At 39.8% G+C, this 16,570-nt stretch overlaps 1 protein-coding gene across 2 annotated transcripts in view; it reads left to right on the top strand.

Moving 5' to 3' along the window:
• Window positions 1–12,969, top strand: part of Synpo2 (synaptopodin 2) — a 171,045-nt gene extending 158,076 nt beyond the window's left edge. For both annotated transcript variants that reach the window (XM_005386805.2, XM_013515263.1), the window contains exon 5: window positions 10,360–12,969. In XM_005386805.2, the coding sequence (XP_005386862.1) occupies window positions 10,360–10,902 (543 nt within the window). In that variant the 3' untranslated portion in view covers window positions 10,903–12,969. The remainder of the gene's footprint in view (window positions 1–10,359) is intronic.
• The last annotated feature ends 3,601 nt before the right edge of the window (window positions 12,970–16,570 follow it).

Genomic DNA, 16,570 nt, shown 5'->3' with positions numbered 1-16,570 from the left:
GAAAATGTTTCCTCCTGCTTTGAACATGCCTGTCCTGTCATTCTTGCCACTCTGTGAAGCAGTTCTCGAAGTCCTCTTTCATGAGTGACGTTAGTTGCACTGTCCTGGCTGCCCTGATTTCCTCACTTAATCGAAAACATTTACCTTTCATGGTCATTATGACTTTGGGGAAGAGGAAGAAGTTGCTAGAAGAGCTGGAAGTGCCAGGTCCAGGGAGTAAGGTGGCTGAGAACACAATATAATATTTTTACAAGCCTGCCTCTGTGGGGCGGCCCTTGGCAGCGGCACTCATTGTATTTTTTATCTCACGTTGTGAAAACACTCACAAAAGAGGACTTTTGGAACTGCCCCCAAAGTGGCGAGAGTGATAGGATAAGTGTGTTTGAAGAGAGGGTATTTTGAGGGGATTAAAGGCAATGTGTCTTTTACTGTAATTTTTATTTTAAACTTAAACATTCGCTATCTATATTGATCATACCTCATATACTCTGCTGTAATCTATACCCATACCCCGCAGTCGTTTGTCTATTCCAGGAAAATAATCATTCATTTGAAAATCCCACCTACTTTTTGGCCTTCCTATATCACTAAAATGAAATGATACACATGAATTTATTGTGCAAATTCCCTCAAACAATAACTATATCATTAAATAAAACTTGCTACTTGCATTAAAGAGATGTGGCAGAAGAATTAAGCACTTTTGTTTTCTGTTCTGTGCTTAAGAAAACAAGTTGTTGATGCACTGATGAAAAGTTGGGCCTATTACCCCTCATTTTAAACACCACTCTGTTTAAAGCCCTCATTTTAAACATCTCTATGTTTTGGATGAAATAAATATGATTTGGAAGTAAATCTTAAAATTTTCAAAGACCAGTAGGTTAAGCAATTTCCCCCTATCTAAAATATAAATCAAAAGATCTATTTAATAACCTTGGGAATGTAATGGACAGAAAACCGAGGAAGTCATTTTTCCTCAGACTGTATCCTCTGCATCTGTGTGAAATGAAATCACAGGTGTATATGTGTGTGTGTGGGGGCCCTTGGTCATTGCTGTTAATCAGCTTTCAATTGCCAGGGGATGAGGTTCTCTGTGTGTTTGTTTCTGATATGTGTGTGTGCATGTATATGTAGTACTGAGGAATGAACCTAAGGGCTTCACAGGAAGCTACATCCTCAGCTCTTTTTTATTATTATCTTTTATCTTTTATTTTGAGGCAGGTTCTTACTAAATTACCCAGGAGGAGCTAGAACTTATGATCCTCTGGCCTCAGCCTCCTATAGTGCTGGTATTATAGCCATGTGGCACAATGATTGATTTCACAAGGGTTGTTAATGACCTCAGGAGTTGTGACAGAAAGATGGCATAGAAACACATCCGTGGGAAGGTTGAGAAGGTTATCCACACAAACACCAAACCACAATGGTTAGATGGGATGCATGCATTTCTTTACTGTGCTTGTTCTTAAAACATTCACTAAGGTTTTTCTCTGAGAAGCAAAAGCCACTCTCCTTGGTCAAGGAGTCTGCTTAGAGGATATTAGCTCTCCTACAAATGGGAGGTGCAGAATCTATAAATCATCTTCTTGCCCTTCCTTACTTGCCTTCCAGGGGTAAAAGCACAGTCAGGGGAGGGTTTCTTTTTGTGAGTAAAAAAGAGAGGAAGTAGTCAAGAATATTTAAAATTTTATGGAAAGCTAGAGCTACATTCACATACGCACATTTGAAGTGGGTTTTGTAATTTGGAATACACTGGGTTCATGATGACTCTCTTGAATGCTTGCACTGTAAGGGCACAAGCATGTTTCTCTAAGTACCGCTCACCAGGTCAAAGTGCATTTGTTTCATACAAGATAAATGTCCTTGTTTATTCTGAAAATTAAGGTTTTACTCCTAGAAATGGATGAATTTTCAACTTTTCATATGTGTTATTCATGGTATTTTATTTTGTTGTGAGTTATTTTTACTATTTAAAGCTTTTGAGGAGAGAGAAAACTTTTCAGAAAATGTTTTAAAATATATTTAAAAGGTTTATTTTTATATCCAAACCAATTAGACTTTTATAAATATACTTAAGTAAAGCTTTCCCCTAAGAAATTACCAAAAATTTTTTAAATGGAAATTCCAGCCATTTAAATAGAACACAGTCTTTATTAATAGAAGTATTTTTCCAGGCATGGTGACATACGCCTGTGAACTTAGTTACTCTGGAGACTGAGGCAGAAGGATCACAAGTTTGAAGCCAGCTTGGGCAATTACGCAAGACCTTGTCACAAAATAAAATGAAAGGTTAGGGGCATAGCTTCTAACACTACACCCTTAGTGGTAGAGCATTTGCTTAGCGTGTATGAGGTCCTGGGTTCAAATACTTAGTACAAAAAAAAATCCATAGGGTATCATTTGTAAATTGACATATCTCATTTTTGAGCATAAAGAAGAAAGGGTAAAAATCCTGCTAGTGGTAATTTCTGCTAACAGATTTAATGCCTTAAATATATTAATTTAAGTTAAATGTTATTACCTGTGGAACTGATTGTCCAGTTCAAGCTTATGTCATGCTATGTGCGTGACATAGCAAAAGTTACCTAATTTCTAATACCTCAGTCAAATTAGTTGCAGGATAAGGACTTGGGCATTGTTCAGAGCATTAAATGAAGGAACAGACAATGTGTGCTCAGCACTGTGATTTGTATATGTTTAAAATCTTTGTATATTGTGGTTATTGTTATCACTGCCTCTAAAATGAAAGGGATCACAGAAGTACGTACATAGATTCCTACTTAACATTGGTCTTTGTGACCTTGAAATGAGCATGGTTATTTTTATCCTTTTGTAACAGAAGATTAAAACAAATCAAGAAGTCTACTTTGTGGCCCAGCAGCCCTCGCAGGGCAGTGAGGTCTGTGGCCCTGTTCCTGGCCAGCCCAGCTGCCTGCCTGCTGGTGGCAGAGGGAGGCGGGGCTGGCTGGGTGCTATCTGACGTGTGTGCTGCTAATGCCACTTCAAAGGAAGACTGTCCCCTATTTTTATCCTGGGTCAGCAGCCTGTCTCTGCAGTTGCCTCTTGAACAAAAGGTTCTGCCAGGTCTCTGACACCTTTAGGGCCACACAGTCTCGTCTCACAAAAGCAAAAATAATAGCCATTAGTGGTGCTGGGTGCTAGGCAGTCAGTTTGTTAAAGAAGTCTTCTTCTATCCATAATCTTGGAAAGGTCACCACCGTCCTTCCCACTTCATGATCAAGGAAAACAAGGCTGGGAGAAATTAAGTCAAATGGGCTAGGCACACTCTGGGGCTGCGTGGCATCCAAGTACACATTGTTCCCATCCTGGCTTCCGGCGCCATTCACAAACCTCACCCTTTCTCACAAAGGGATTCCCCCTAAGTGTGAAACAAAAATTTTAAAAAGCCTATTGTTGTAGAGCAGAAGCTTTAATTTAAAAGTTAATCTCAGATGAATAGACAGTGATGGAGCCAAGATGTGCAGACACAAGAATGTCGGCCTTGTGGCGTGCGAGGGCGTCCATCCATTCTTGGAACTATCCTAAAATGGGTGGTTTCTTGGCTACTTCAGACACATGGCTTATTATTACTGATTCTTGTCCCCACTCTTGGCAGTTTTGCACATTTTTCTGCACATATCTGCCTAAAGAAGTGGGCTTTCTGTTTTCTAGATAAGGGGGTGGTCCAGTGGAATTTCCAAAACCACCTGTCGGTAGAGAAAACTCAAAATACAGTGGAAGAAATCAGGTCTTGGGTATTCTCAGTGAGAGACTATTCTGTTAAGAGGCTAACTCAGAAGTACCTTAAATGTGTCCTTATCTCTATTTGAGGTATGATTGTTATCTAAATCACCTCAAAGGAACTTGTGTCCTATACGTAAGAACCTCTAGATAAATGGATTCTGTACCTTTATGTAGAAATTTGTCCCAGTGTCAAATTGCTTGTGCTGGTCAAGAAAACTGGAATTGAAGACTCTTAAAGCTGGGAGTGACCAGCTCACAGTCATATGATAATTGATAAACCAACTTTTAGCTTTCTCTTCTTCCAAATAAGTAATCCATTACCTTTTACTTTTGGGGTCTTATTTTTTAAATCTTGCAAATGTATTTCAGACTCTTCTTAGGACTTATGCATGCTTTCCTAAGACTTCTCATTTGTGGAGTCCAACCACCTTGAAAGTTTCAAATTTCCATTGGCCTGAATGCAAATAATTTATTTCACCTGTTTAGGAAAAGTGATTACTCCTGTTTTGCCAAGCATGACTTGAATGTGTACTGCTGTATATCTTGGAGGTGGTAAGGGTGGGTCTATGTGTCTCTAAATACATGTCATCAATGTGCAAGAAGTGCTACATCTTGCCATCTGGCTAAACATTTCAGAGAAGATTTCCTACTTATGATGGCCTAATATAGCATTTTAATTAATTCAGTAAATATTTACTAGTCAACTACTCTTTCAGGGTCAGGAATGGTTTTAGGTGTGTCTTAATAAAACAAAATCTTTCACTGTCAGAGCAGCCATCATTTCAAAGGGGGAGAGATGCATAAAATGGTTAAGTAAAGCATTTCTTATGTTAGATGGGTGTAAGCCTAAGAGAAGAAATAAAACAGGGGAAGGGGGTAAGCAGTTTTTAGACAGAAAGGTATCAAATAGAGCATCCATATGATATTCAAGTGAGACCTAAAGGAAATGAGGTAGGAGTCACACTGGTATCTGGTGTTTTGTGTTCCACAATAATAATCAGCAAGTCTAAAGGCAACCGTGTGTCAGGGTGTTCAGGAAGTGGGGTTGGGGGGTCAAGGGGTGGGACCAGAGGATTTGTGATGTCAGTGAAAGACTGGCTTTTTTTCCTTTTTTGAAATGAGAAGCTCTGGGGTGTTAATCAGAGAACTGGATGACATGACCCAGTTTTGGCTTTAATGGGGTAATTTGGACGGCCACACTGAGAATAAACTAAAAGAAGCAAGGGTGGCATGAGAGGAACCAGTTAGGAGACAAGAGCAATAACCCAGACAAGAGTTCTTGGTAGCTGAGCCCGAGATGGGGGACGTGGTGAGAATGATCAAATCCTGGATGCATTTTGAAGTCAGTGCTGACAGATCGGGTTGGGAAGCGTGAAATAGGAACGAGGCAGCACTGACTCCACAGATTGGGCCTGAGCAAGTGGAAAGATGGAGACTGCCTTGGGCGTCCTGCGTGCTCTCCTCTCTTAGTGCGCCTCTCCTATGACCTCTGTGCATAAGAAATTCTATTCAAAGGCTACAAAGGCTGAGGAAATGCCATGTACTTTTGTTTGCTTCTCTTGGGCTCCTGGAATCTGCCTATGCTAAAGTATTTTGTGAGGAGTGCTTACTGACCATGTGTTTGAGAAAGGAGCTGGGATAATGGTTACCAGTTGGAAACCTTTTCTCCACAGTGCGCAGGCAAGCAGGATTTCAGCCAAGAGCATTTGTTAACTTCCAAGGTTTATGATATAAAATATTTTGAACTTCAGCACATATATCCCATTACACTTCTTTGGCTGCTAGGACTATTTATTTGCATTGCTTTAGAATTCACTGCATTGTCCTAAGTAAACCCCAGATGGCATTTCCTTTTTAAATGTCAAGTGTTCCCTGACAATAAATCGGTTCCCAGACAGTTTAACAAGGTAGCTAACTTAGCTTTTTCTTTAACAAGCTATGTGGATAAATCAACATTTAATTGATATGAAAGATGGTTTATATTAAGTAGAAAAAGGACCTCAGCCTCTCTGAGCTTTTCTCCTGAATGCAGGGACCCATATGAGCCTCGCCTTCCTGTCGTAGAACATCTAAATGCAGTGCACTGTATTCCCTGTAACTGGTCACCTACTTGTTCTTGTGACAGATGGTAAGATGTCAACATTAGCTAAAACCAAATTTCACCAAAATTTAAATGACCCTTTCAAAGTTCCTAGGATCTCATTTATTTTGTTTGCATAGATTCAAATTTGATTTTTTTAAAAAAGATGTTCTCTCCAAGCTATCTGATACTCAATTGTAAATACAGTTTAAGGTTAGACAAAGAACTCTGGTATGAGACTGGGGTCAACTTCCTGTTCCAACATTTATTAGTTTTCTACCCTTGGGGAAGTTACTTACCCTCTCCAACTCTCATTGTCTTCTAAAAAATAAGAATAATGATAGTGTCTACTACGTAGGCTTGTAAGGATTATATGAAACATTCCACTAAAGCAATTAGCACTCACTGCCTGGTACACAACAAGCAATATATTAATGTAGCTATAATTAAAGGATAAGGTAGGAGAGTGACTCCTTAGTATTTAGCCCTTTTGTGGGCATTTACAATGGCAGGTGACTCACAAGTTTTCTGGGAATCTTGTATTCTTTACTGCATGAGTTATATTGAGTGAGCTGAAGAGTGGCGTGTGTTCTCATAGGTTGACCAGTCTGAATGTTCCATGTGAAATATTAATTATGTCATTGCTAGATGACGCCGTCCTTCAGTCAGTTTGAATGATGTGTTCGCTGAGTACATGGGGTAGTTTTGGTGCATTTGTTTACGCACATACACCCACTTAAGAAGATCAAGGCATTATTTCTGCATTAGACTTAACCAGCTGGAAAAAGAAGAACGAAACTTGAGGGGATGGGCACTATAGCTATTATTTCTTCTTAGTTTGAAAAATGAAAGATAGCAATAAGACAGTGTGGGTGGGTGAAACTGGAAATCTGTAAAAGAATGAGTCTATTGAAGTGGAAGCAGATGAATTCTGTTATCAGAGGCACTGAGACAAAGCTGTGGGAGGCCAGGTTTAATCTGTGTAAGAAAGAAGTTCCCCAAATCAGAGCTCCAAGGATCCAAGGATGTCCTGGAAACAAGTGTGCTCTCTTCCACAGGGCAGGTCCTGAGTGAGGTATAAGGTTTCTACTCTTTAAGACTTCTGGAAGTTATTAGAGACGTTCATTGGCAATAATTCACAGGGGGCAAAAACCCACTCCATTTTTAGCCTATATTTCATTTTAAAAAGAAAAATAAGAGAAAGCTTTCTGCTCTACTGAAAATACATTAACATAACAAGACATTAAATTTGAAGTTTTTAGACTGGGCATGGTGGTACATGCTTGAAGTTCCAGTAGTCTGGGAGGCTGACACAGGAGGATCGTAAGTCCCAGCCCAGCCCGAGCAATTTAGCAACTTAGTGAGCCCATGTCTCAAAATGAAAATTTAAAAAGCGGGATGAGGGTGTAGCTTAGTTTTAAGGCCCCGGGTTGAATGCCCAGAACCAGCAAAAAAAAAAAAAAAGGTTGAAGCTTCACTTAAGAAATCCCACATAGGAGCTATTTCACACTGAAATGAGATTGCAGATTAAAACAAGAGCTCACAAAGAGAATAGTAACAAATGACTCCCTCAGTTCTTAAACTCTCAGCCAGGTTCAGGTAACTAACGTGGCTCAGAGTATGGAAAAAAGGCAGGATCTTACATGGAGGGATCCTAGCGTGCAAAAGATATTTGTGTTTGGAGTTGGTGGAGCGGAGGGGCTCTGTCCCTTCACTTCAGGCTATGCAGAAGAATTTCAAAGTGGCTTCTTAGAGAACGTGATAGGAGATGCCTGCATGAGGACAGAGGGAGGTCAGTGTACCCTGGGATCTGACACCCTCTCAGGAGATCCGGAAGGACAGAGACAGGCTGACAAACTGTTTTGGCAAAAATCCAGGAAACATGCTGCCCTGGGCCCAGGGAAAGCAGTGTGAGTGTTCCACCACGGTCCAGGCTAGGCCAGGAAGAACAGAAAGCTGAGCGAAGTCATCTCGGGGCCTCTCCCAGAGGGGAAAGGGGATCCTAGTCACACTTAAGTAGGCAGCTTGGAGCACAGCTCACAGTCATGAGTGCCCCTGGGGTAGGGACAAATGGATAGGAATCAAAGGCTCAGCAGTCCATGAAAACACTCCTCTTTGGGACTGCCTGGCCTGACACTGAGAGGCCAGAAGACGGGGTTACCAAATCAAGTAAAACCACTCATTTTAATTCTTCACCATCCTTGCTCTGCAGTCCCAGAGTGCAGAGTTAGCAAGCTGGATGAGGAAGGGAGAGGAAAGAGCCAAAAAGCCACACTCCTCTCCTCCCAGAAGGCACATGATCCTTCTGAAAGAGGCCCAGCCCGGAAGGACAGGAGCTTTCATTTTAAGTTGAAATTGGAGGTTGTCAGTACAGGACATGGAACCTTATGTTTCAAAATAGGGACCAGTGTGGGTAACTTAAGGTAACTATAGAACTATTCCTAAAGTTAAATAGAGTGTCACAGGATTTGCTAAATTTTCCTCCAGTGACAATGGAAAAACTTCTTTCACTATATAAAATTTAAACGATAGTAGGAGACAGAAAGAAGCAATTTGATGGTAGGTCCTAGGCATAGCCAATTTAGCATCTAAAATACTGCTCTCATATTAAAGATTATAATTCCTTTGATAATAATATAGACCAAGCACTTTGGGACTGAGGTGGACAGAGGAAATAGCCCCAAAGAACAAGACATAACAGTTGCTTTTGGGGAAAAAATGTTAAAATGAGGGGTTTGGGTGCAGGCAGAGACTAGACGCCTGCAGTATTTTCGGCACACACAGAAACAACTATGTACCTCCAGAATGATTTATTTATTTCACAGTTGACTCTCCAGCCTAAGGTAATTTATAGTTTCACACTGTATTGTTAGTACCCGAAGGACCGTGGAGGCGTGTGAGCTGGCTGAGGAAAATGTAGAACAGCAAGTTGTTTAGTTCACGACTAACAGTTTTTGTTTGTTCCCCTCTTCCACAGGCAAGGACAAAGGAGAGACACATACATATATTACTAGAGACCTTTCTCTCTGTCACACCCAAACTTAATATTTCTCACAGTTTAGAAAACTCCCTATGTTTTTTTTATGTCAAGTTAGGTAAAAAGTCTTTTCTCTATGATTCACTGATTTGCTATTGGAGAGCTAAAAATAACAGTGTATTGTATGCTTCTTGAGAGTAGGGGCTTTTTTACCTTTGTATCCGTAACTCACAGAAGAGTGCCTGGGAGTATTAAGGGTTCATTAAAAATTTTATTTATAAGATTAAGAAGCCGAAGCCTAAATAATGTGAAATATAAACCAAGGCCTTAAAGGTGAGTAAGTCACCCACCAAAACACTTTCCTCACCAACTATATAGGAAAGAGGATTTATGACTAATTCTGGATTAAAAGAGAGAGATAATGAAACAAATTTTTTCTAGGATTCCACCATTATAGGAAAGTTCTAATGATTAAAAAGAAAGAACTAGGATCCATTATATTGACCCCTTACTTCTTCATACTCACCAAAAATGAACCATTTACCTTTGTGTGCCTAGTGGAAGAAAAGGAAAATTAAATCTGAACTCTTTTACCCAAATCAAAGTGCTACTATTCACTTTACAGTTAAGAACTTTACTAAGAAAGAAAAGCTGTTGAAACTGTTTTTGAGATTTGAACACACATTTTTAGGCATGGTCTTTCATTTGAGAAACACAATGTTTTGATACTTTCAACGCTGACCCATTTCCCCAGGTGTCCCCTTGTGACTTTTTGCCAGGAGTTTGTCTGAGGAGTTTGTCTAAGGAGTTTGTCCTGCAAGCAGGAAAGTATGAGAAAATAATGCAGATAGACAGTCATTAGGGTTTGCTGGGAAAGTGTGAGAAGTGCAAGGAAAGAACATGAGGGCTCTCAACAGATGGTGCTGCTGTGAATTAGACAAGTGGAACATTTAGTCTCCTCAGAGACTAGGGCAGGGTACTGCACTTGGGAAATAAACACCTATGTGATCCCCCTCAAATAAATAGATTTTGAAAGAATGATGGTCAGTCATTCCATCCTTTCAGTAACATTAACTACCTCTGAGGAGCTCTTGTTCAGTTTTGATATATTCAGTGGACTGAAATGAGATAATAGAAAAGTAAAAGGTTGAATAGTTTACTCGTTTCTGGGATTATCAATATGTCTTGTTTACTTTGCATCAGGAAAACAGGCCTGGAATGAGAGTGGGCTGTGAAGGTCGGTTGTGAATACATGGAGGGCAGGTGGAAGCGGTGATGAGGGCCCTGCCTTGGGGGTTATGCCGGGAAAGATGGCAGCAACTGTAGCTGCAGGATTAGAGAAGGAGAACAATGAGGAAGCTGAGAGAGGGCTGTGCTAGTCAAGCAGGAGACCAGAGCTAAGAAGACGCGAAGCTGAGACAGCCTGTTTGGCTTTAGGACTAAATATTGTGAGGCTTTGATTTTTGTAGTGCTTGCTAATGGTGCCGTGAATACTTCGGAATAGTAATCAGTACAGACTGAAATTAATAAGATATATGAACATTTTCACTATTTTTAGGAGAGTGGGCGTTCCTTGTCTCTTCCCGGAAGACCAGTCCTACCCATCATGTCTTCAACATCTCCTTGGGTGTACCAGCCTGCTTCTAATTACCCCAGCAAACCAGCAGATGGGCTGGAGAAAGCAAGCAGAAGACCAACACCGTGGGAAGCGGCAGCAAAGTCTCCCTTTGGTCTAGTGGATGATGCCTTCAGACCCAGGAACATCCAAGAGTCCATTGTGGCAAATGTGGTCTCAGCAGCTCGGAGAAAGGTGCTTCGGGGGCCCCCAGAGGATTGGAATGAGAAACTGTCCTATGTTCCTCAAACACAGAAGGCCAACATGGACTCATTTGAAAGGCAAGAGTATCATGTTACCTCTGTAGCCAATAATAGCATGCCCACCAACTCTCAATATGGTTCACAGTTGCCATATGCATATCACAGGCAGGCTTCTAGAAATGATTCTGAAATAATGTCCTTGGAGACCAGGTCTGATTACTGCCTTCCCGTAGCTGATTGCAACTATAACCCACACCCCAGGGGATGGAGGCGCCAAACATGAAAGTAAGAACTAATTGTGTGACAACTATGGTTTTTTTTACTGCTCCTTTGTAGACATTTCTACCTTTCTAATAGATCTAGATTCACTTTTGGTCTTGGCTGGTTCTCATGGGTCATGTGTCTGGGTCTATGTGTGTATTTATGTGTATGCACACACAAGCATGAACAACTTCCTTATCTGCAGATGCATAAAGTATTTCTTTGAAGAAAAAATTTATTTTCTGCATTGATAGTCTGATATATGTAATTCAAAATCTTAATTCCATTTATAAGGGATGGCTTATGCAACCAATCTATGCTCAGTAAAAGTGAAACTATTTGCCGTATCCCAGGAGTAAATTAATAAAATATGTGTGTTAATTAACATTAGCTATAATAGCGAGGACTTTAACATTAGAGACATTTTTAATGAGAATATGCCAATAAGTAATGGTTATATTAAAAAGTACTTCGTGGTGTTAAGTATTTCTCTGAAACAGTTTTAAAGTTAACAACATTCAGATATTTTTAAATAACTGAAATATAAAAGTTCTTAGAAAGAAATGTGGGAGAGTAAAATTATTAGACATTTCAGATGGACTTTTGCAGTAAATGGTGTAAAGTGTGGGAAACAGAAAGATTTACGTGCAGGGTTTATTTCTAATCTGTTTAAAGCCAGCAGACAGGAATAGACTCTGGGTTCAGTTGTTCTTATTCGTCAAATGAGAAGATCAGAGAATCTAATCTCTTAGACCCTTAACAACTCTGATATTCTGAGATTCTCTCATGAGTAGAATGGGTTTTTATGCATTATTCATTTTAGTTGCTCATCATATAAATATCAGATTAAGTTTAGGGGTGGATTAGATAATTAGTGTTAATACACGCATCATTAAAGATCCCAAAAGGAATTTGTGGATGACAGGATTTGGGTTACGTGTTTGGGGAGTGAGGGTTGATGTGAAGGAAAAAAAACTACTGATGGATTTAAGGAAGTGGTAAATGAATATGCCTGCTATTATGCAACTGTAAGTCATCACCATTTCTTTGGTTCCCAAAACATGCCACAGAAGCCTATGCAACAAGTGGTACTTCTCTAGAAATTTGCCATGAGGATGTTCAAAAGAAGTTAGACAGCTGCTTCACCCATACCATGACCCAGGCCTTAGCAGCATGACCGTGAACCATCACCTCACACACCTGCTCCTCCCCATCACACCCACACAGTGTAATGTACCAGGAAACCTGAGGTAGAGTACATCATAAGCAAGTACCTAGAATATTTTTAAAGTGTTCTTGAGTATTCAGAACTTCCTTAGCTTTTTAGATGTGATAACTTTGCTTTGTTTTAGTTTTTCACTCTTGAACTTATCATGATGGTCTCATATGATGATGGTCACTTTTACATAATAAAACTTAAAAAAGAATGCCAGTGTAAAAATGATCCCTTACATTGGAAATAAAAAAATAAATTGAAGAAACACACAGTAAGTTGTATCAGTGGTAGAACTTGCCAGATACTAATTTGTTCATTTATGCAGAAAATAGAAGATGAATACTTTCTGAAGTTTTATTGTTATCTTAAACTGATACAGTGTTAATTCTCTCAAAGCATAATTATTGGCTCCCAACAGTTTTTGAGGAATTAAAAAATAACATCTGATGTAGATATATGGATTAATTTGTCAGCAAATTTTCCAGACGGCCTACCACAAAATCCTTACTTAATTTAAAATTATTATAGTGGCTGGATCATTCTGGATTTGAGTGTTTTAAAAGAAGACGAGTTTAGCAGAAAAGACTTTACTTGCTCTGAACATATTCTATTGTGTTGCTTTCTAAGTGCTAGGCTTTATTTACATCTATTGATATACATTATATTATTTACTAAAATTCACTACACTCAAAACAGAGAGAAGCAGATTTTTTAAAACTGAGGTATTATAGCCTTCTCCCTCTTTGCTTGCACTACAGCAGAGTTATCATTTGTACTGAGCTCTCTAAATTTATTCTCAAGCTGGGCATGGTGGCACACACCTGTAATCCCAGCAATGAGGAGGCTGAAGCAAGTGGAATGCTGTAAGTTCGAGGCCAGCCTGGACTACAAAGTGAGTTCAAGGCCAGCCTGAACTGCGTGGTGAAACCTTGTCTCCAAAAAAATAAATAAATAAAAACAAACAAACAAATAAATAAATTTATTCTAAACATAGAGAAAAAGACAATAAGTGGCAGGAAAGATGCACATGTTTCACTTATAAGGATTCAAACATCCCATCTTTTTTATTAGAAATCAGTGCTCCAAAAGGTCCTACTTCAGCAGGACCTGGTGGCACACACCTCTAATCCCAGCTACTCCAGGGGTTGAGGCAGGAGGATTGTAAATTGGACCCCAGCCTGGGCTACTTAGCAAGACCATGTCTCAAAATTTTAAAAGTAAGGAAAATTTAAAGGGCCGAGGGTATAGCTCAGTGTAGAGAGCCCATAGCTTCAATCCCTAGTACCACCAGCTCCACCACCATCCAAAAAAGAAAGAAAGAAAAAGAAAAAAACAGTAGCTCTACAGATAATAGTTCTGAAAGCAAATGTGTGATTCTCAAGTCATCACAAATGCTCACATATAACCTAATGGTTGAGGCAGGACCCCTCCCACACTGAGATCCAATTCTCGTGGGTGAGAAGGTTTAGATAACTATTGTTCTCAGAAAATAAGATGAATTGTCTCTTCTTGCCAATGCTAGTGCTTGCAGAGAAGAGCTGATACTTTGTAAATTCATACTACATTTGTTGTAAGACATCTTTCAGTGAGTAGCAATCACATAGGTGGCAAGAATTTGTCTTTAACTGTGTATTCAAAAAACTCTAAAAGTAGAGTATGTCAGTCACAGAGACACTAATTTGGCATTTTCCCTGCATCTTGAGTTTAAATATATCATTACATGTGTGTAAAGTGTCTGTTTTTCTGGTGAATTAACATTTGTTCTGTATTTTGAGTTTTATAAGTGCACAGTTTCTAGTCTACCATTTTTGAATGTATTTCTTAGTTTTGGCACCACCACATACACCGGATGGGGCTTAACAATATGAAGGTACACAATGATTTAAAGCTTTGGATAAAAATGGCATCAAATAGCGATAATAAACAGGAATTACAGGGATGTTTAATTTTAAAGAAAAAGTAGATTTCCACACTTGACTCTATTCAAGCTAGAAGTAACTACACTGTTCACACATTTTTATTTAAAAGAAGACTGTGTTCTCTTGTTAATTAGATTGGCATTTGCACCTCTTTTTATCCCAAAAGACTGTATTTGAAAGATTGTACTGAAAATCAAAATTACATTAGTAATAAATGTAACTTGAAAATCAGGTTGAGGATTGTATTGTTCCTTATGAAACTGTTTATTCAAAAGACTTTTTCCTATTACATGTTCTTAAATTTTATTTTCCATAATAACTTCCAGATAAATCAAAGGATTTCAGAATGCATGGCAACTTCTAAGCTGTTTTGTTAAAGATGAGAACGATTCAGTGATATCGTTAAAGCGTGGTGAGGAAGACCGTTCAGGACCATCCAGAGAGGTCTAAACACCACTGTAGAGGGTCCTCAGTGAGGGAAGAAGATTGGGCTCAATTCCAGTACAACACGGGCAAGGGAGAATTCACAGCAAGGAGCAGGGTGGGGCTAAGTAGAGGGAAAATTACCAAGAGCACGTGGTGGGGAGCTCAGGGAAATGCCAGCAAAACCCACCTAACCGGATTCCTGCTGAGGACAGGCCAGAGCCACCAGATGGGGGATGAAGGCCCGAGCAGATATCAAGAGTGAGGGATTTCTGCAGGGATCTTTGTGAAAACCGGATTTTACAAGAAAAAGAACAGTGACCCTAACAGAATATTCAGAAGCCAGATAAACGTTTTGCCAAGCAGAGAATCTTTGTCACTGTAATGTTTAAAGGCTTCTTTATAACTGTCCTGGAATTACAATCCTTCCCGTTTCACATGGAAGTCAAGAAGTTTGGGATGCAAACATATTTTGACCTTATTCTTAACTAAACCTTTCCTTAATGGTAAATCAGAAATCCATCCGAAGCAGGAGCGCGTGATCTGACAGCACGCTGGGCGGGCGTCGAGGGCCGCTCCGGGCTCCTCTGTCATTTACAGCGCTGCTCAGCTCTCAGCATTTCCTGCTTTGTCCTCTTTAGGCTGGCCCACGGCTGACCTCTGAATGCCAGGAGCCTTCCTTTTAAGTAAAGCTCTTTTAAAAATGACTTTGGCTCTTTCTAGAGACTATTAAAATATGAGCTGGAGTGTGAGCTTCTCATGGTCTACTGATAACATATAGCACAACTTTTCAACACTTTCTTCTTGGTAAATTCTAAGTAAAAGGGGTATTTTTGGTATTCTGATAAGAATGTTTTTGTAAAGGGCTAGCATTTGAAAACACACTTCAAGAATAAATAACGTTTTAAAAACTTAAATGACTTCATACGGTGCTAGGGCTGGAGGTAGAACTCAGTGAAACAGCACCTGCCTAGCATGCTGGGGGCCCTCAGTGGGAACCCCAACATTGCAAAAGCAAGGCGAGACAGAGACAGAGACAGAGAGAAGAGAGTATCAGACTGTTTTAGGAGGTTAATGCTAAATTCCTAGTACTTTGTAAACTATAAATTTCAAAACACACTAAAAGATAGGTAGTGTCACGTGGAGCCAACAGGTAGCTGGAGGTAAGGAAAATTCAATTCCCTGCCCAAGAAGATAGCAACAGAACCACTCTTAGACTAGCCAGGTTGTCCCTGATCTGTTAGTACAAAGCACTTCCTTCTCAGCGGCTTGGGCAAATCACAAGATCTGTGACTTCCCCAATAAGACAATACTAATGAAACAACACTTTCATGAAGGGCATTTCATTATTTGTAAGTTTATAAAACATGACAATTTATATTTCTACAAAGGATCTGGCAATCCCTGCCCCCTTATAAAAATGAAACAATTTTGTGAAGATCATTTAAAGAGAAAATGCCTCCAATGTGTCTTGCTCTGATTTTTTTTCTCTTTGCAGCTGTAGTGGAGAGTTGCTTTACTATACTTTTCTTCTCCTGTCAACTTTCTCCATAAACTTTCCTCCATCCTTCCTCTCCTTCCACCAAAAAAGAGGAAAAAGCTTTACTCATCTCCATAGCACATTGCAATTAATATTCCTTACCTGGGTCTGAAAAAGCTTTACAAAGCAGAACCACCTCACCTTGATGATTTGAGTAAGTGTGAGGTGGCCCTAAATTACCAAATACATTATAATAGGTTTATGTAGGCAAAGGCATAACCTTACAGCCAAATTCCCCCTGTAGAACCTGGTCTATATTACTGTGAACAAACAGGGGTAGAGATAGGATTTCCTGTACAGACCCTCTTCATTGTCACATTTGCTACCAATATTTTTCATGACAACTCTAAGGGTATTCTTCAAGGCTCTTTCTTCCAAACAGGGACATTTTCAGGTGCCTGTATCGGAAAGTAGCATGCCATCCTTTGTACCGCTCAGAACAAGAGTGGTTCCCTTTGATGGAGCAATCACTGGGTGCTCCCGTGGGTGGAGCAACCATTTATAAAGCAACACAGAAAACCCAGACACAGGAGCTTTGCAGAAGCTTTGTAGCACCTAGGGCTGATCCCTGACCCATCAGGACTGGCCTCAT

Source organism: Chinchilla lanigera, unplaced genomic scaffold (genome assembly GCF_000276665.1).
Source record: "Chinchilla lanigera isolate Chin_1 unplaced genomic scaffold, ChiLan1.0 scaffold00027, whole genome shotgun sequence".
NCBI lineage: Eukaryota > Metazoa > Chordata > Mammalia > Rodentia > Chinchillidae > Chinchilla > Chinchilla lanigera.
Note: the sequence above shows the minus strand (reverse complement) of the source record. Positions and strands in the feature narration are given on the sequence as shown.